The sequence below is a fragment of the Schistocerca cancellata genome, chromosome 4, assembly GCF_023864275.1.
Source record: "Schistocerca cancellata isolate TAMUIC-IGC-003103 chromosome 4, iqSchCanc2.1, whole genome shotgun sequence".
Lineage (NCBI taxonomy): Eukaryota > Metazoa > Arthropoda > Insecta > Orthoptera > Acrididae > Schistocerca > Schistocerca cancellata.
Window position 1 is genome coordinate 921,024,256 of NC_064629.1, and position 20,067 is coordinate 921,044,322.

Sequence of the window (20,067 nt, forward strand, 5' to 3'; positions counted from 1 at the left end):
GCTCGGAGGAACCCTGACAGCAACGCCACCATATTGAATAATGCTTTTCATGCAGCCACAGGACATCGTGTTAAGAGTCAAACTATGCACAATAGGCTGCACAATGCGCAACTCCACTCCCAACGTCGATGGCGAGATCTATCTTTGCAACCACGACACCATGCAGCACGATACAGACACCATGTAGTGTGGTACAGATGAGCCCAACAACATGCCGAATGGACCGCTCAGGAACGGCATCACATTCTCTTCACCAATGAGTGTTGCATATGCCTTCAACCAGACAATCGTTGCAGACATGCTTGGATGCAACCTGGTCAAGCTGAATGGCTGTCCAGCACGTGCAGCAAGGTGGAGGTTCCCTGCTGTTTGGGGTGGCATTGCGTGGGGACGACGTAAGCCACTGGTGGTCATGGAAGGCGCTGTAATGGCTGTACGATACGGGAATGCCATCCTCCAACCGATAGTGCAACCATATCGGCAGCATATTGACGGGGTATTCGTCTTCATGGATGACAATTCGTGCCCACATGGTGCACATCTTGTGAATAGCTTCCTTCAGGATAACAACATCACTCGACTAGAGTTGCCAGCATATTCTCCAGACATGAATACTATCAAACATGCCTGTGATATATTGAAAAGGGCTGTTTATAGTCTACGTGATCCACCAACCACTCTGAGGGATCTACGCCGAATTCCCATTGAGGAGTGGGACAAGCTGGACCAACAGTACCTTGGTGAACTTGTTGATGGTATGCCATGACGAATACAGGAATGCATCAGTGCAAGAGGACGTGCTACTGGATATTAGATATACCGGTGTGTACAGCAATCTGGACCACCACCTCTGAAGGTCTCGCTGTATGGTGGTACAACATGCAATGTGTGGTTTCCATGAGCAATAAAAAGGGCAGGAATGATGTTTATGTTGATCTCTATTCCAATTTTCTGTACAGGTTCTGGAACTCTCACAACCAGGTGATGCAAAACTTTTTTTGATGTGAATTTTTCAGATCGTTCCAGCAAAGAAAGAAAATCTTTGGTAGTCCACATCTTACAGTTTGACACTACAGATTGATACTGAACTGGTTTTATACAGGGTGAAGCAAAATTCGCGGACTTGGGCTTCGCAGCCCGATTCCTTACATACCAGCGATAAAAAAATGTCTCACAAAATTTCGTCCAGCCAGTATATCCACAGAAAAAGGACGTTAAAAAGTGGCAATCTGGCAACACTGTAACCACATGTATGGTAACTATCTCTGTCATCTTATACTAGCTCTACTGTACAGTTGGTGAAGTGGATAAAGTTTTGGGTTAGCATGCAGAAGGTTGAGGGTTCAATCCTGGATTGAGGTATATGTTTTCTATTTCGTAAATGTAGTCCAGGTGGTACGGTATCTGGCATCTTAATCGTTAACAGTGCTTGCAATGGGTCCTCTTGAAAACATTTGCACTTACATACCATAATCGTAGAAATAGAAGATGATCAGCCCTTTCCACATTGTGGGTGTGAATTTATTCAAACCATTTCATTGACTATATGCGAGACCTGTTTTTTTGTACCCTCCTCCAATGGTCCCATAGATTAGTACTAACTATTATTCTTGCCTCATTCAGGTCCATTACATTTTGTTAGTGCCTTACATTACCGGTAGGACTGCGAACATTCTTTGTGAAGCATGTCCAAATTCAGTTACTATTTGTATGTATTATCACCATGGTCCCACTAATTATGCCTTTCAACATTGAGTTTGGTAACTGCATGCTGTTTAGTTGTATTTCAATGTATTATTATTCTATCTATGGGATTGTGGAAACATCATGTCTGTTATCATTAGGGAAACAGTGTAATTCGAAACCGAACATTTCGCAATTAGCAGTGTCAGGATGAATCATGCAGAGCAACATTTATCAAAGGTGTAATGCATGTTAGGTGTAACAACGTATAGGACTGACCGCTTCTTTATACTATATGTGCTGTCCACCAGACAGGGACTAGTTGAAAGTGGAGTAGCATGCCCATGACAGACTCCAATGTACATGTATATATGTACAGAATTCTCTCATTGCAAACCTCTAAACCAGTGTGGCAGATGTATGGCATACACAAACGATGAATATGTGGATATGCTTCTGGTCGTTGGTGTATCTGATAACCGGGCTAGTGTTGCTGCTCGTGAATATACTCTTAGATATCCTCGTCAATGCCACCCAGATAAAAATGTGTTTCTTCGTCTGGAGCTGCCCCTTCGGGAGTCAGGTTCTCTCCTTTCACCATCACAAGACAAGGTCATCCACAGACTCGCCTTACTCCAGCTACTGAGGAAGCCATTCTGGAGGTCATACACCAAGAACCTTAGCGAAGTACACGTAGCGTAGCAAGACAGCTGCGTGTCTTGCAACACATGGTCATTAATGTGGTGCACGAGCATGGGCTGCACCCCTATCATTATGCTTTCACGCAACACCTGCATCCTGAAGATCGCCATCAGCGGATTCTGTGAATGATTCCAACAACAACAGGAAGCCAACGATGACTTTGTGAACACCATGATATGGTTTGATGAAGGAGCATTCTCTCTTGAGGGTGTCATCAATCTGCACAATGCCCACCATTGGGGTGAGGTTAACTCGCAAGTCACCTGCAATCGTGGATATCAAGTTCACTTTGGTATCAATGACTGGGCCGAAATATTGGGTGACGGGTGTTTGAGCCTTTAAATGTTGCCTGACTGATTGCCTTCACGAAGGTATTATACATTCCATCAAACTATATGCCTGACACAGTGGAAGACGTTCCACTACATGTTTGACAGAGAATATGGTTCCAACATGATGGTGCATCTCCACACTGAGGAATTAATGTGCGACAGTATGCGAACATAGCATTTCCAGGAAAATGGCTCGGATGTGGAGGTCCAGTTGTATGGCCACCACGTTCACCTGGCCTAAATCCCCTGGATTTCTTCTTGTGGGGACACCTGCAGGAGCACGTGTACTCTACTCCATCGACGAATGTGGAAGAATTGGTGGTGCGTGTTCATGCTGCTCTAGTTACTGTGGATGCAGCTTTACTGCAAGGGGCCAGAGCTGTAAGATATGTCGGGTTGCACAATATTTGGACGTGCAGCGAGGTCACTTTGAGCATCCGTTGTTCTGAGGACAATGTATTCTGTTGTGAAGGTCGTGCGATCATTAATATGGACATTATTATTGTCACTGGTTGCTAATGTCCGACATCTGAGTGCTCAAATTACATGTAGTATAAATGACAAGAAGATGTGTTATTGTACTGTGCAATCGTCTTTAACATCTCGAAATTGATATTGTTTTTTAGTTATTCTGTCCTATGACAAGTCATTTGTTTCAACTATCTATTTCTTATTTGTCTAACCAAGTATTTCTTATGTTCAGCGTTGCAAAATGTAAATTTAGGATACAGAATGAAATTAGCAAATAAAAAAATGCGCCCCAACCACAAATCAAACCCTTGATCTCCTGCATCCTAACCCAAAGCTTTATCCACTGCACCAATTATACAGCACAACTGACAGCTGCTGACAAAGATGCTTACCAGATTGCCACTCTTTAACATCCTTTTACTGCAGATGTACTCATCGGACGAAATGTTGTGAGAAACTTTTTTTTTTTATCGCTGGCACATGAGGAGTCGCACTGCGATGCCCGAGTGCGCGAATTTCGCTTCACCCTGGTCATAAGTTCATTGCATTTTCCTGTAAGTTTAATAAACACAACAGATACACATAACAGAGACTTCAGTCATCAATAATATATTCTCCATCGCCATTTACAACAGTTTTTCCAACGCTAAGGCACCTTTTAGATACCGCTACTGTAGAAATCGAGTGATTTTGAGGTGAAGAAATCATTGAGCTACGTCTGGAACCCATTTGCAACCAGAAAGGAAGTTCCTTGAAGGTTGTTCTATAGAGAGAGGAAAAGGTGAAAATCTGAGGTGGAACCAACTCCTGTAATGTTTTTTGTCAGTGTACCAAAATGTGGGTGAGCATTATCATGGAGTGATATCACTTCATGCAATCTTCCTGCTCATTGTTTGTGTCTGCAAGATGTCTCAGCTGATGACAATAAAGTTCAGCAATGATGGTCACACATTGTGGAAGCAATTTGTACTACGCCACACTACTGCTGTACCGCTAGACGCATAACGTCTTTTGTAGATGCATGCAGGTATCTGTACAGGGAGTTACTGCTTTGTTTGGGCTCAACCATTACTTTTTTCCTTATGATAGCGCAAAGACATTTATCGTCACCAGTAACGGTACAGGATAGGAATGGTCAGAGTTGTCCACAAGTTAACTGATGACGATTGAACAGACATGCACAGACATATGGCCACCTGCCGATTTTTGTGATTTTGGCTTAGAGAATGTGGTTCCGATACACCCGATTTTTGAGCCTTTCCCATTACATTCAAATGTTGCACGATGGTGGAATATTCATAGTTCATCGCATTTGCCAGTTCTCGAGTCCACTGACATGGATCTTGTGGACTGATGCGTTTAAACGATCTTCATCAAATCCTGAAGGTCTTCTTTAATGCTGAGAGTCACTAATGTCAAAACGATACTCCTTAAAATGAGAAAATCATTTTCTTGCCTTGCTCTGTCCAATGGCATTATCCCCATACGTAGCCCAAATGTTTCCTGGCTGTCTCCGCTGCTGTTATCCCTTTATTTAATTCGAACAGAAGAATATGTCAGAAGTATTCCGATTTCTCCACATGGCACTCCACATTTTCTAGTGTCCACAGCTCCATTCACTATTTCCAAATGACAAAATGAAAATATGTAAAGACAAATAGCAACAGTGAAGTACAAATAAGAAATGACAATCGATAAATAGGCCTTAGCAACCGGAGTACCATCATGCAAAACAAAAACGCTACAGACTTCTGCATCATCCTAATGGTTCTTGTGATACTTTGCTTGCTGACTAGTTTACATTTGGTGAGTTTTTAGGACATAGACTGCTGCATACAAAATATAGCTAACACAATGAAATTCTTTTAATGGTGAAATGAAAGTGATATCTCTTCCCAGTCCCGAGTAAATAAGTAATATACACTGATGGGAAAAAAATCGCAGCACTAGGAAGGAGTTGTGCGACATAAACTAAATGTGGTAGGCATAGTTCAACATCTGAAAGAAGATTTCTATTCAGGTTTCGCGCCAGCTGCATAACAGTGACGCTGATAGCACCACTATAAGGATGCAAATCATGTTTGCTTTAGATATGTGCTGTAACTGTCGTTAGTGTTAATTACCTTTGAGGTTGGACATGGTGAGTTGATGTTAGTCGCAAATGAATTTAATGTAACAAAGATGCCATTATCAACACCTCACTGAGTTTGAACGAGATCATGTAAAAGAGCTACAAATAGCTGGATGTTCCTTCTGCGGTATTGCAGAAAGACTTGGCTGGAATGTTGGAGAGTGACTGGCTCATCCTTTTTGTATCCTTGTGATCAGCCAGCCCAAGCCATCTGCTATATGATTTTAATACCTTCCTCTACCTTTCCTTTTAGTGTACGTTTCCCCTTTTGGCTCTTTTCTCTTTCTGTGTTGTTCCCCTTTAGGTTTACCCACTTTACTTCCCCCAACACCTTTGTTTTTTATTTGTTTTACACGGAGACTTGCTTGCTTGAGGAAAAAGAGACTCAGAGACTCATGATCCTGTAGTTTGGTCCCTTTATACCCCAAATCAATCAACCAACCAAGGACAGCTCTGAGCCAGACCATTGTAGCGCACATTCCACTGACCCCAAACCACCACCATTTGCGACTTCAGTGTTGTCAAGCGAGAGCTTTTTGAAGGGCAAGGTGGAGGTCTGTTGTGTTTTTTGATGACAGCTGGTTCTGCCTCAGTGCCAGTGACGGCTGTGTATTCGTCAAAAGAAGGACAGTTGAAGGCCTACAGTCTACCTCTCTATGTGCTAGACACACTGGACCTACACCTAGAGTTATGGCCTGGAGTGCGATTTCTTATGACAGCAGGAACACTCTTGTTGTTATCCCACGCATCCTGGCTTTAAATTTGTAGGCCAATCTGGTGATTCGAGCTGTTGTGCTGCAATTCATGAACAACATTCCAGGGGGTGTGTTCTAACAGGGTAACGCTCGCCCACATACCGCTGCTGTAACCAAACATGCTGTACAGAGCGTCGACATGTTGCCTTGGTCTGCTCGATCACGAGATCTGTCTGCAATCGAGCGTATCTGGGACATCATCAGACAACACCTCCACAATCCTCATTAACTGCCCCTATATTGACCGACCAAGTGCAACAGGCTTGGAACTCCTTTGCACAAACTGATTCTGGCACCTGTACAACACAACACACGTAGGTTTGCATGCCTGCATTCTACATTCTGGTGATCGCGTTTGCAATGGCTTATCTCACGCTTACATTAACCTGTGGGCTTGAAACGGTAAACACTTAAATATGTTCCCAAGACAAATGCATTCCCAAAATTTCATAACTCTACATTAATTACTTTTTGGCGTTGTCATTTTTTACCCTCAGTGTATTTTGAAGTTCGGCCATGAGGAGCTAAGACACACACTACACTCGACGTTATGGCCACGAGCTATTCAGATTTATGGCTAATGGTTTTCTTTCATGTGGGTTTTATGGAGTCAGTTACAAACACATTTTAAATTAACATTGCATTAAGAGTTATTTTCGTTTTAAAACTAGAGACAGAAAATAACAGATCCAGCGACAGAGTTAGCTATAATTTGTATACGCCAGTTTGTCTTACTTACACTAACAGTCTCAGTGACGAAACATTCGATAACTGTTTTCTTTCATATATTGTCGATCAAATGGCGTGTGTTCCAGGACGCATTGAATGTGAAATGGGATTTTGCTGTTGATATAACTACTGTATTCTGGATGTCTTGTGCTTATCCATTTGGTCTTTGTTAATGTAGGCTGTGTATACAATGTAAAATGCAGTTATTACACAGTTGCTTATGTTGTATTTTTTAAAATAGCACTATTTTTTTATTTTACTCATCGAACAGCGTTGAATCTGAGCAGGACAACACTGTGCTGCTGAAATGCTATTTTTTTCTGTGTTACGTAGTGCAGAAATAGAAAACTTATTTTGAGAAAATACGACACAGATCAACATACACAATGTTCGCTGCAATACAGATCTACACAAGGAGCAGCAGAAATACGGAAAAATTTAACACTATTCCTGTTGCAATTACACTAAACATATACAGTCAACATTACATAATCTGTCCTCACTCAATAGCTTTTTCCAGACAGACATGCAGTACCACTGTTCACTTGGGACTTACACATAGAAATTCGGTCTCTCTTCTGGGATATATTGCCACATGTTAAGTAACGCTTCCTTCTTAGCACTTTTCAGTGGCAGAAGTTTATCGTGCAAGAAACGAAAAACCGAAATGTTATATAGCGGCAGATTTCTTTTCCAATTAGCTCTCTGCTTCTTTGAAATGCTTTGACAAATCCACGGTTGCTGGGTGTTATGAGTTCTTCTAACCCTTAGTGCAGGAGAGTTATGAAATGTGAAACCAGGGATACACAGTTATTCTGAACGACCCTCTGTGCAACCAATGGTCTAGTGCGTTAGGATCCCTGAAATAATTTGGTTTCACCTTGCAGACAAGAAATCCATTGTCCTTGGAGTTGGCAATGACTGGAATCCAGTCATCTGGTGAAAGAATATTTTGTTCCTTTCTATAAGGCCAAAATCTCTATCATGTGATAGGAAACTATGCCCTGTAACGAGGAATATCTGGTCTACCAATGTGAGATGTTTACGGATGATCAGATTTTGGAAACTGCAATATTTAGGATTATGTTCAAATGAAAATCGTCTGAAAAATTGGAATTATGACCAAAACATTCCAGTTTCGTTACTTTTCTTTGAATGCTGTCCTTTACTTTGTCAGACACAAAATAGAAACAATTTTGAAACATTCTGTAGAAATTCTGGAAACTGTCAGGATACATGTTCGGCTCTTTCATTGCGTTGAATATGCTGTACTTCTTCCCATTTTTCAACCATAATAGATGTACCCAACATCTTCTTCCCTGTTAGTTCAGCCCAAGGATGTCTCACCAACCTCCATGTGGGTTTCACATTCCACTGCTTACATCAACATACTCAGTGAACCTTCACTCTTTGCCTCTGTATGTCTGTACAGTGCTTTGAAGTGTCATTGATTGGCGTTTGATAATAATGTTTTGACAGTGTTGAAGGGAAGGACGCTCATACAATAGTTTGTAGAGTTGAGGGAGGGCTAGACCTGGGGGTATGAAGTATTTTTAATATCCTGGAAAACGAATGGTGACTTATAAGTAGCTATAACAAGGTTCCATTTCCGGCCCTGTTAAAAACCTGTGCAATACCGACTTCACAATCATTTTCTCGAAGGAAAAACACCTGACTACGTTGTATTTTTTCCTTTCCTTGAATATAAAATGGAGCTGCGCCCCTCCCCCCCATATGGGCACCCTCGCTGGTTGGCACTTAGTTGCAGATTGTAGGTGACACTGGCAGATTCCAAACAAGAAAAGATGATACTAAGAAAAAATAAGAACAAATAAAATAGTCAACACGATTATAGAAATCACGAGGCAAAGTATTAGAAATAAAATAAAATTACATTTAAACCAAGTAATTGAATAAGAAAAATGAGTCATTTGATCAGATTTAGAAATAAAGAATTCTCTGCATCTGAGGAGAATTGATTGTATGATTTTCTATACGTCACGTTTATACGCTAACCAATGTGCTACGGCGCTACCCTCCACAATAATGTTATATCTCTGACTCTGGTGACCAAGTCGCAACGATGAATTGGAATCTTTTAATAATTCGGCTTCACCCAGTGTCGTGCAAAGCTTGTCTAATGTAAGCCAACCTCTGTGATTATAATAGCTGTATATTGTGGAAGGATCCAGTAGTATTTGGTTAGTGCTGTCTATGGAACGTGTGAATTTCGTTAGCGTTGTTCTCTCTCTCTCTCTCTCTCTCTCTCTCTCTCTCTCTTTGTGTGTGCGCTCTCTCTCTCTCTCTCTGTGTGTGTGTGTGTGTGTGTGTGTGTGTGGTTGGTTCATTTGGGGAAGGGAACCAAACAGCGAGGTCATTGGTCCAATTGGAGTAGAGAAGGAAAGGGAAGGAAGGCGGTCATGCCCTTTCAAAGGAATTATCCCGGCATTTGCCTGAAGCGATTTAGAGAAATCACTGAAAACCTAAACCAGGATGGCCGGACGCGAGTTTGGCAACAGCGAACGGCTCGGGCGCACGTTGAGCGCTCTGATTGAAGGAAACCAGCTCCAATGCATGTAGTGTCAACCATCAAGCAATTTTAATGAGGCTATAGTGATTGCCAAATGAACTGAGTCTCATTCCATTTCACTATGACAAACAGCCACAAATTTAAATCAATAGTTTCGATGCCAGGTATTACAGAACGACGGTGAAGCACTTTGCAGCAACATATTTGCCTAGGTTCCGTCCTCCATGGTGATCGCTAAAACAGGACATGTGACGTACCTTTGCAGGGAGACATTTGAAATATTCGTAGAAACCGCCTGCTATCTCACAGCTTCCTCGTTTTCCCTCTACGTCGTACTGCATGAAACAATATCCTTGTTTCGATTATTCGTCATACACTGTAAAGTTAAAAACTTTCAGTCGTTGCTGGAAAAAAATCTTTGGTGGGATAAGTTGGTGACAACAAAACTTGTAGATCGAAGATGCGACTTACAAAAGTCCCACCTGAGTTTTGTGCTTGTTCCTTTTCTTTCTTGTTTCTTTTTCTCTCGAGCCTTATCTTTTGCTAAAAGGTGAGCATTATAATTACGTCTAACGTCGCCTTTCTTGACTGCGGCATCACTGTAGGCCACGCATAGACGTCTCTGGTTTCTTCTGGGATGATGAAAATCGAGACTGTATTCCTCTGAGAATATCTTCCAATAAATATGGGCTTTAGCTGCTTCAAGACTGTTTGACGTGGTCGGAAACAGAGTGAAACTAGGAAACAGTGAAATAGGAAACCGTTTGTACGAATAGTTCAAATCTCTTCCTGCAATGATAAACCATATTTATTATTTTATCGATCGCTGCGGAAGACAAAATCGAAACAAATTTGTTGCTGCAGTGTACTTCATTGCTGATCAGGAAACACCTAACCGACAAATCATTGATTTATAATTTATGGTCGTTGGTTACAGTGAAGCGGAATGCAACTTAATGCTCGGCGGTCACTACTGAACACAAAAGAGTCGGAAAAGTGAACTGGCCTTCTTATTAGAAGATTATTGCCAGAAGTGCAAGAAGACAAGTCTCAAATTGTTCACGAAATGAGAAGATTATCGACTGGAAGTACCATCTAAATTGCCACATGGGTTTTAGGAAAGAAGATGTGAATGGGAAGCCAGTCGGATGGCAGAGGATGTGATGGCTAAATAGCACAAAACATCTGTCTGTTATAGGATTTAAAAAAAGACTTCGACAAGGAGTTCAGAGCTCTGGACTGTAACTCGAAAACAAGGAAAGTCAAGAAGCTCTTATTGTCAGACCCATCTCTTGGTACATGTCTGTCCTGTCAGTAACAAAGGAAAGGTACAATGATTTGATGTCCTCGTTCAAGTCAGTGCCGCCTGCAATGGAATCGGAATATCGGCCATTTTAGGAAAACCTTCCATATCAAGGAGATCCAGAAGAATGTGAATCATTACCTGGAGATGCAATAAATGACTTTTGACAATGACAGTTGTTTTTGAAATTTTGTGGTATGCTTGAAGATGAAAAACTGAATGAATAACAATGTATTCCACAAGATTCGACAAAGCAGTGTATGATTAAAACAGTTTCTGCCTATTTCAATATTACCATGTATTTCTTCGCATACAAATATGATTATGATAGTTAACATTTGGCTAATTTTGGAAATCACTAATAGGTAAGTCACCATCTGGACCAGTGCAACAAATAGATATCTTCCATTTTAATAAAAAATCAGTTTCGAAAGAAAAATCAGAACAAAAGTAAAAGTACTGATATTTTCAAACTATATAAGCGCTCACATCAGACTAATTTCAAACACTTTGAGCACTGCCAAACTTTAAAATTACGAGAAATTTCAAACGCGTTTCTTTCGGTACCAACTATTTTTAGTTATTTTGTTGTTGTACTAAGGTGATGAATGTTTTAAGATTTTGCCATAAATAGATGTCAGTGATATTGGAAGGTAGTCTTGTGGATCACTTCTGCTGCCCTTCTTGTAAGCGAAAGTGATCTCTGCTTTCTTTTGAACTACTCGGAATCGCTTTTTTGTTCGAAGTATCTACGGTAGATTATAGTTAAAAGAGAGGTTAACTCAGCCGAAAATTCAGCTTCGCACAGTTTTAGTCATTTCTGCTGTTTTTTCACAGTGATAGCATCTGTCTGTACAGGGTGTTACAAAAAGGTACTGCCAAACTTTCAGGAAACATTCCTCACACACAAAGAAAGAAAATATGTTATGTGGACATGTGTCCGGAAACGCTTACTTTAAATGTTAGAGCTCATTTTATTACTTCTCTTCAAATCACATTAATCATGGAATGGAAACACACAGCAACAGAACGTACCAGCGTGACTTCAAACACTTGGTTACAGGAAATGTTCAAAATGTCCTCCGTTAGCGAGGATACATGCATCCACCCTCCGTCGCATGGAATTCCTGATGCGCTGATGCAGCCCTGCAGAATGGCGTATTGTATCACAGCCGTCCACAATACGAGCACGAAGAGTCTCTACATTTGGTATCGGGGTTGCGTAGACAAGAGCTTTCAAATGCCCCCATAAATGAAAGTCAAGAGGGTTGAGATCAGGAGAGCGTGGAGGCCATGGAATTGGTCCGCCTCCACCAATCCATCGGTCACCGAATCTGTTGTTGAGAAGCGTACGAACACTTCGACTGAAATGTGCAGGAGCTCCATCGTGCATGAATCACATGTTGTGCCGTACTTGTAAAGGTACATGTTCTAGCAGCACAGGTAGAGTATCCCGTATGAAATAATGATAACGTGCTCCATTTAGCGTATGTGGAAGAAACTAAAATGAGCTCTAACATGGAAATTAAGCGTTTCCGGACACATGTCCACATAACATCTTTTCTTTATTTGTGTGTGAGGAATGTTTCCTGAAAGTTTGGCCGTACCTTTTTTTAACACCCTGTACAGCTCATCTTTGCAGTGGTGCGAGAATTAAGTTGGGACAATCCCTGCTGGATTTTCATTTGTAAGGGAATGCAAGTGAGATGCCACAAACCCAAGAATGCATCATAAAAGTCTAAAAAAGTAGTTGTGCGTTGGAGCGGTTCTGCTCTCATGATCAATGCGCGCCTGGTATCTCTACTCACTGGCAACCGCGAAGTTCGTCTTCTCGAAAATCTGCTTTCGCAGTCAGAACCGAACATTTTCTTGACTATTCTCGTGGACTTCCCTAAGGAATCGTCATGTGGACATCACTTCGTTTACGCAGAGATATGTGAGGTTTATCTTCTCTAACTTCGGAAACGACAGCTCGCCGAAAGTCTCTGCACTGCAATATTTGGAAAGTCCGTAGCTCACCGTAGGCACCGTGGACTTTCCTGAGCATACGCTACAGTAAAGATGTCTAAAAAAAATGCGTCATTTTAGTACAGTTTGTTGTGATCTTATCTTGAAATTAAGTTTTATTATTTAGTAGCTGATTATCGAAAGAGATGCAGAGTGTAAACTTTTTAGAGAGACCTAGCACCATAGTTACAAGCGATAAATGTCGCAGCCTTCCGTAGTGTAGAAGCCACGATCTGCGAATGGTTTATCCATTTCATTGGTGCCTGATACTCTTTAGCTTTATGATGGTCAGCGATAGATCAGAAGCAAAAATTATACGTCAGCACTAGTGAAGTAATTTTACACACTGGTTTTATAAGATTGAAAACGATTTTGACAGTTGTAAAAACAAAATAATAACTCAGTCTTTACTCGATTATTCTTTACGGTAACATTTGATCTGCGTGAGAACTCCAACATCTGCAGGAGATGTTATGTACTGAAATGTATTATATATATTGAGATCAGAATTATTTGAAAGAAAATACATCAGTTACTCATGGAAAATCATGCCAACGTGTGTTTGTGGAGCACTTACTGTCAATGAGATCGTGGGACATAAGGATGTGGAATATGTACATTATACATAAATATCTGTTTATATACAGGGTGCTAACTCACACAGTGTTTAAAGAGCTTTGCTCCTCAATAAACAATTATATAGTAGTACTGCAGCATATGATTAACAATTACGACTTGAAATAAGAAAAATACGTACTTTATTTCATAATTACATTTCTAGAGGTTTACAACTTTTGAACAATTTAACTTTAACAACTTTTCTTCGTTGGGTACCTCTTGTAAATTTTAGAGGATGCATGAATGCTACTGTTAGTATCATTTACATTTTTCTCACCTTTATAAATTTTTCGGAGTTGTGTTCACAGACTAACATGAAGAGCATCTTGGCTGCTTTAAAAAGTAGGATTCCAGTGACTGAGACACTGAATGCTAAAAAACTTCTTGTGTAGATAAGATTTTTGCTACCGAAACCATTTCGAGAATAATTTAAAGCATCTTATCGTCAAAATGTTGAGCTTTGTGGCAATTATATTTTTTATAATAGGTATATATTTTAGCTCCCGTTAAAATTAAAAGGTCTTAAAAGTAGCAATTCATTTTTTAAATTAAGAAAGCAGATACATGTAGTTTTTAATGCCATTTCATTGTTTAACACTGGGATGGTCGTGCTTCGGAAAATCGTTTCAACACAGTTAAGTAACTCGTCGAAACTCACAAGTTTCACGCTACTGCGAATACCATTAAATTTGCGTGGGAAAAACAAGAAGTTAGTGAAGGCGATGCTGTTTTTGTATCCTAGTAGGAAAGAGAGTGTATTAACGGAAATACTTCGACGAGCTGACCTGGTGTTTAAAGGAATAACCAGTGACACACGTCTTTTGTATAACGTAAGGAGATACACGCGCGTTGGAGTAACGCGCATACTGAACAGGATGGTTCATAATAACAGCCGGCGCTGGTAGTACGTATTGACATAATAGAGACAGTAACTTGACAATAAATCATTTTTTCTTTAGCCTGTGTACTCGTCTCACGACTGCTACGTGCTGAAGAAGGTCATAATCTGCCGCTTTTAAACGTTTAGAATGGGTAATGATCTAAAAACACACGGATTTTCGTAAATTCTACCGCATGCAAGAAATCTGAGGTTGGAACTATGCAGTGCAGTAATTTCGGGGCCACTAAAAGTCTCTTCTTGGATTCAACAATCGGTAACGGAAGAAGAAATAAAAAAAGCATGTTTCAAATGACGATGAGGTATAGAAAACTGCCTACGTGTAACTACTTGGAAAAAAAAGGTTACATGCAAAATATTCTCCTAATCTAACCAATGCAAAGGCGTAGTCGGCAAAGTTGACACAGAAACCACGACTTTTTAAAGCAATTGTTGGAAATGCAATGTTACAAGAGAGGACCACAATGTACGCGATCGCATAGTATCTCACAGCTGGTGTAGTTGAACCACGAACGTCTAGGAGAACGATGATTTCCCATGTTTTCAGTATTTGTTTTTCCCCGAATAGTTTTCGGGCTTCTATTCACATCTCTCACATGTTACTCGTACCTCTCCTTGCAAACTGAATACAGCTGAAGGCTGCCGCACTGTTTTGACTGACTGTGAGTGTGTGCTTCTTGTGCAAGATATTTTGACCACGGTCTTATTGAAAGCTGAACACGAATAACGAGTATCTTACAGCATCAGTTATAAGACATCTTTAACAGCTCTATTAAACGAACACTGTGCTGGGACTTCTCATAAGCCACATTATAAGCCACATTACTTGAAATATTTTCTTCCTACAGGTAGTTCTTTTACAGTAATAGAAATGAAAAGAAAAATAAAAACATTCATAAATAAGCCTCTTTCAAGAAATATTCACAAAACAGTCTTCATTTTTAATATCATTATGTACGAAATTGATGGACGTGAACGAAATCAGTGTTATGTATCTCATCAACACTAATGATATAGTTTGGCTGTCTTTTCTCTCTCTCTAGTGTCAGAAGAGAGCTCGATATGTGACAGAACTGTACTAGTTCATAAGTGAAACAAGAAAGTCTCTGCTCAGTGTTACTGGAGCAAAGGAACATAGTGATGTCAATCAGTCTTTTCTGCCCGACGTTTTCCGTACACTTTCTTCGTTCACTTTCACACAGCACTGATATCGGAAGGGACTAGGACACTTCATAAGAAGGCTTCTGAACTGCTCCATTCTGCGGTCGCGTTAGGTGGTCACTTTCTGTAAAAGTGTCATCCTCCGGTTCTCTTTTCTGGGTAGCGGTGTCGGTTTTTTTGGGCTTCGTGAAATACTCTTCTATTTCGGCCAGGGTTTTGTTTTTTGTCTCCGGAAGGAACAAAATTACGTAAATAGTTCCTAAGAGAGAAACGGCGCCGTAAAAGAAAAAGACACCTTGTTTCGTGAACGCACGCAGCATGTCTGGGTAGATCTTTAACGCGACGAAGCTGAAAACGTAAGCTATACACGTCGTGAGTCCACTCGCCAGGCCCCTGACGTCGGCGGGGAAAAGCTCCCCTATCATTGCCCAAGGGAGAGTTAAAAACCCGATAGTACTCGCGAGGATGTACAGCAGTAAAGATACGATCGGTATCCAACGAAAATTCTCAGCTACGTACGCCCCGAAGTTTTCGCTAGTGGTAAGAGTTAAGTACGTCGCTAAAATACCCATGCACAACGTCATGCCGGCGCCAGAAACGATAGCCGGAGGTCGCCGGCCGAATTTCTTCGACACGTAGGACATGGAAAGGGTCGCGACTAATCTCGTAACGCCTATCAGCACCGCAGCTAAGTAGTCGTCGATGGTAACGTTCGCTTCCCGGACCACGTCGACCGCGTAGAATATGACGACGAATATGCCCGAGAACTGCTGGAAGAAGAAGAAGGCGTTCATGATGAGCAGCGGGCGGAGCGTGCGGCGCTGCAGGAAGGCGGCCCTGATGCGGCGCAGCCAGCTGGCGTGCGCCTGGCGCGCGCGGCTCTGGCTGCCGGCCGACACGAAGTCGTCGAGCTGCTCCTGCACGCGGCCGGGCAGCGGCGCGTCGCGCGGCAGCCAGCGCAGCCTGCGCAGGGCCGCCTCCGCGGCGTCGTAGCGGCCGCGCGACGCCAGCCACGACGGGCTCTCGGGCAGCGGCGCCGCCAGCACCGCCGCCAGCACCGGGAACAGCGCGCAGATCGCCGCCGTCACGCGCCACTTCTCTTGCAGGAAGTACCCCAGCACGTACACGATCAGCACGCCCGTAGCGATCGCCGCCTGCCGACAACCGGGCAATTATGCTCTTTTCTTGTACTTATTAACTGCTTTTGCACAAACACACAGCTCATCTACATCTTCATGATTACTCTGCGATTCACATTTAAGTGCTTGGCAGAGGGTTCAGAGCAAACATAAACATAGCCAAAGCCTTGCAGACAAACAAAAATTACGCGAACCGAAATGTACTGTGAGGAGGGCTATGCGAGAGGCGTTCAATGAATTCGAAAGTAAAGTTCTATGTACTGACTTGGCAGAAAATCGTAAGAAATTTTGGTCTTATGTCAAAGCGGTAGGTGGATCAAAACAAAATCTTCAGACACTCTGTGACCAAAATGGTACTGAAACAGAGGATGTAATGTGATGTGATGTTTCGTTTGTGGGGCGCTCAACTGCGTGGTTATCAGCGCCCGTACAATTTCCCAACCTTTGCTCAGTCCAATTTCGCCACTTTCCTGGATGATGATGAAATGATGAGGAAGACACAAACACCCAGTCATCTCGAGGCAGGTGAAAATCCCTGACCCCGCCGGGAATCGAACCCGGGACCCCGTGCTCGGGAAGCAAGAACGCTACCGCGAGATGACGACAGACTAAAGGCCGAAATACTAAATGTCATTTTCCAAAGTTGTTTCACAGAGGAAGACTGCACTGTAGTTCCTTCTCTAGATTGTCGCACAGATGCCAAAATGGTAGATATCGAAATAGACGACAGAGGCATAGAGAAACAATTAAAATCGTTCAAAAGAGGAAAGGCCTCTGGACCTGATGGGATACCAGTTCGACTTTACACAGAGTACGAGAATGAACTTGCCCTCCCTTCTTGCAGCGGTGTACCGTAGGTCTCTAGAAGAGCGTAGCGTTCCAAAGGATTGGAAAAGGGCACAGGTAATCCCCGTTTTTAAGAAGGGACGTCGAACAGATGTGCAGAACTATAGACCTATATCTCTAACGTCGATCAGTTGCAGAATTTTGGAACACGTATTGTGTTCGAGTATAATGACTTTTCTGGAGACTAGAAATCTACTCTGTAGGAATCAGCATGGGTTTCGAAAAAGACGGTCATGTGAAACCCAGCTCGCGCTATTCGTCCACGAGACTCAGAGGGCCATAGACACGGGTTCACAGGTAGATGCCGTGTTTCTTGACTTCCGCAAGGCGTTCGATACAGTTCCCCACAGTCGTTTAGTGAACAAAGTAAGAGCATATGGACTATCAGACCAATTGTGTGACTGGATTGAGGAGTTCCTAGATAACAGGACGCAGCATATCATTCTCAATGGAGAGAAGTCTTCCGAAGTGAGAGTGATTTCAGGTGTGCCGCAGGGGAGTGTCATAGGACCGTTGCTATTTACAAGTTCACTGAGGCTTTTTGCAGATGATGCTGTGGTGTATCGAGAGGTTGTAACAATGGAAAATTGTACTGAAATGCAGGAGGATCTGCAGCGAATTGACGCATGGTGCAGGGAATGAATCTCAATATAGACAAGTGTAATGTGCTGCGAATACACAGAAAGATAGATCCTTTATCAATTAGCTACAAAATAGCAGGTCAGCAACTGGAAGCGGTTAATACCATAAATTATCTGGGAGTACGCATTAGGAGTGATTTAAAATGGAATGATCATATAATGTTGATCGTCGGTAAAGCAGATGCCAGACTGAGATTCATTGGAAGAATCCTAAGGAAATGCAATCCGAAAACAAAGGAAGTAGGTTACAGTACGCTTGTTCGCCCACTACTTGAATACTGCTCAGCAGTGTGGGATGCGTACCAGATAGGGTTGATAGAAGATATAGAGAAGATCCAACGGAGAGCAGCGCGCTTCGTTACAGGATCATTTAGTAATGGCGAAAGCGTTACGGAGATGATAGATAAACTCCATTGGAAGACTCTGCAGGAGAGACGCTCAGCAGCTCGGTACGGGCTTTTGTCAAAGTTTCGAGAACATACCTTCACCGAAGAGTCAAGCAGTATATTGCTCCCTGCTACGTATATCTCGCGAAGAGACCATGAGGATAAAATCAGAGAGATTAGAGCCTACACAGAGGCATACCGACAATCCTTCTTTCCACGAACAATACGAGACTGGAATAGAAGGGAGAACCGATAGAGGTACTCAAGGTACCCTCCGCCACACACCGTAAGGTGGCTTGCGGAGTATGGATGTAGATGTAGATGTAGCCGGCCGCGGTGGCCGTGCGGTTCTGGCGCTGCAGTCCGGAACCGCGGGACTGCTGCTGTCGCAGGTTCGAATCCTGCCTCGGGCATGGATGCGTGTGATGTCCTTAGGTTAGTTAGGTTTAAGTAGTTCTAAGTTCCAGGGGACTTATGACCTAAGATGTTGAGTCCCATAGTGCTCAGAGCCATTTGAACCATTTTTTGAACCACAATCATACTATCTCCGTCCCATTCCACTCCCGAACAGCGCGCGGGAAAAACGTACACCTAAACCTTTCTGTTCGAGCTCTGATTTCTCTTATTTTATTTTGATGATCGTTCCTACCTATGTAGGTCGGGCTCAACAAAATATTTTCGCATTCGGAAGAGAAAGTTGGTGACTCAAATTTCGTAAACAAATCTCGCCGCGACGAAAAACGTCTCGCGTATCGTATCTGCCACACTCTCTCCCCTATTACGTGATAATACAAAACGAGCTGCCCTTTTTTTGCACCCTTTCGATGTCCTCCGTCAATCCCACCTGGTAAGGATCCCACGCCGCGCAGCAATATTCTAACAGAGGACGAACGAGTGTAGCGTAAGCCGTCTCTTTAGTGGACTTGTTGCATCTTCTAAGTGTCCTGCCAGTGAAACGCAACCTTTGGCTCGCCTTCCCCACAATATTATCTGTGTGGTCTTTCCAACTGAAGTTGTTCGTAATTTTTACACCCAGGTACTTAGTTGAATTGACAGCCTTGAGAATTGTACTATTTATCGAGTAATCGAATTCCAACGGATTTCTTTTGTAACTCGTGTGGATCACCTCACACTTTTTGTTATTTAGCGTCAACTGCCACCTGCCACACCGTACAGCAATCTTTTCTAAATCGCTTTGCAACTGATACTGGTCTTCGGATGACTTTACTAGACGGTAAATTACAGCATCATCTGCGAACAACCAAAGAGAACTGCTCAGATTGTCACCAAGGTCATTTATATAGATCAGAAACAGAAGAGGTCCCAGGACGCTTCCCTGGGGAACACCTGATATCACTTCAGTTTTACTCGATGATTTGCCGTGTATTACTACGAATTGCGACCTTCCTGACAGGAAATCATGAATCCAGTCGCACAACTGAGACGATACCCAATAGGCCCGCTGCTTGATTAGAAGTCGCTTGTGAGGAACAGTGTCAAAAGCTTAGCTGCCGGTAAATCTTCTGGATTGTGTGGTCACGGTCTACGAAGCTTTACCGTTCCCAATGTTTCGTACAATGCTGTGCTGGACATCCTCAGGTGCTCGTGGTTCCGCCCAGTCTTGCCGACTGACGGTTCGGAAGTCGGGGAGCGATATAGATGCTGTGAAACGGGGTTGTGGTGGATGTTTACACGTGATTGCCAGCGACAATCGTTGTCAGAGTTAAAACTTACC

General features: G+C 42.4%; 1 protein-coding gene across 2 annotated transcripts in view; it reads right to left on the bottom strand.

The window, feature by feature from the left end:
* Window positions 1-13,378: 13,378 nt before the first annotated feature.
* Window positions 13,379-20,067, bottom strand: part of LOC126185098 (facilitated trehalose transporter Tret1-like) — a 359,029-nt gene continuing 352,340 nt past the window's right edge. For both annotated transcript variants that reach the window (XM_049927908.1, XM_049927909.1), the window contains exon 5: window positions 13,379-16,474. In XM_049927908.1, coding sequence (XP_049783865.1) covers window positions 15,380-16,474 — 1,095 coding nt within the window. In that variant the 3' untranslated portion in view covers window positions 13,379-15,379. The remainder of the gene's footprint in view (window positions 16,475-20,067) is intronic.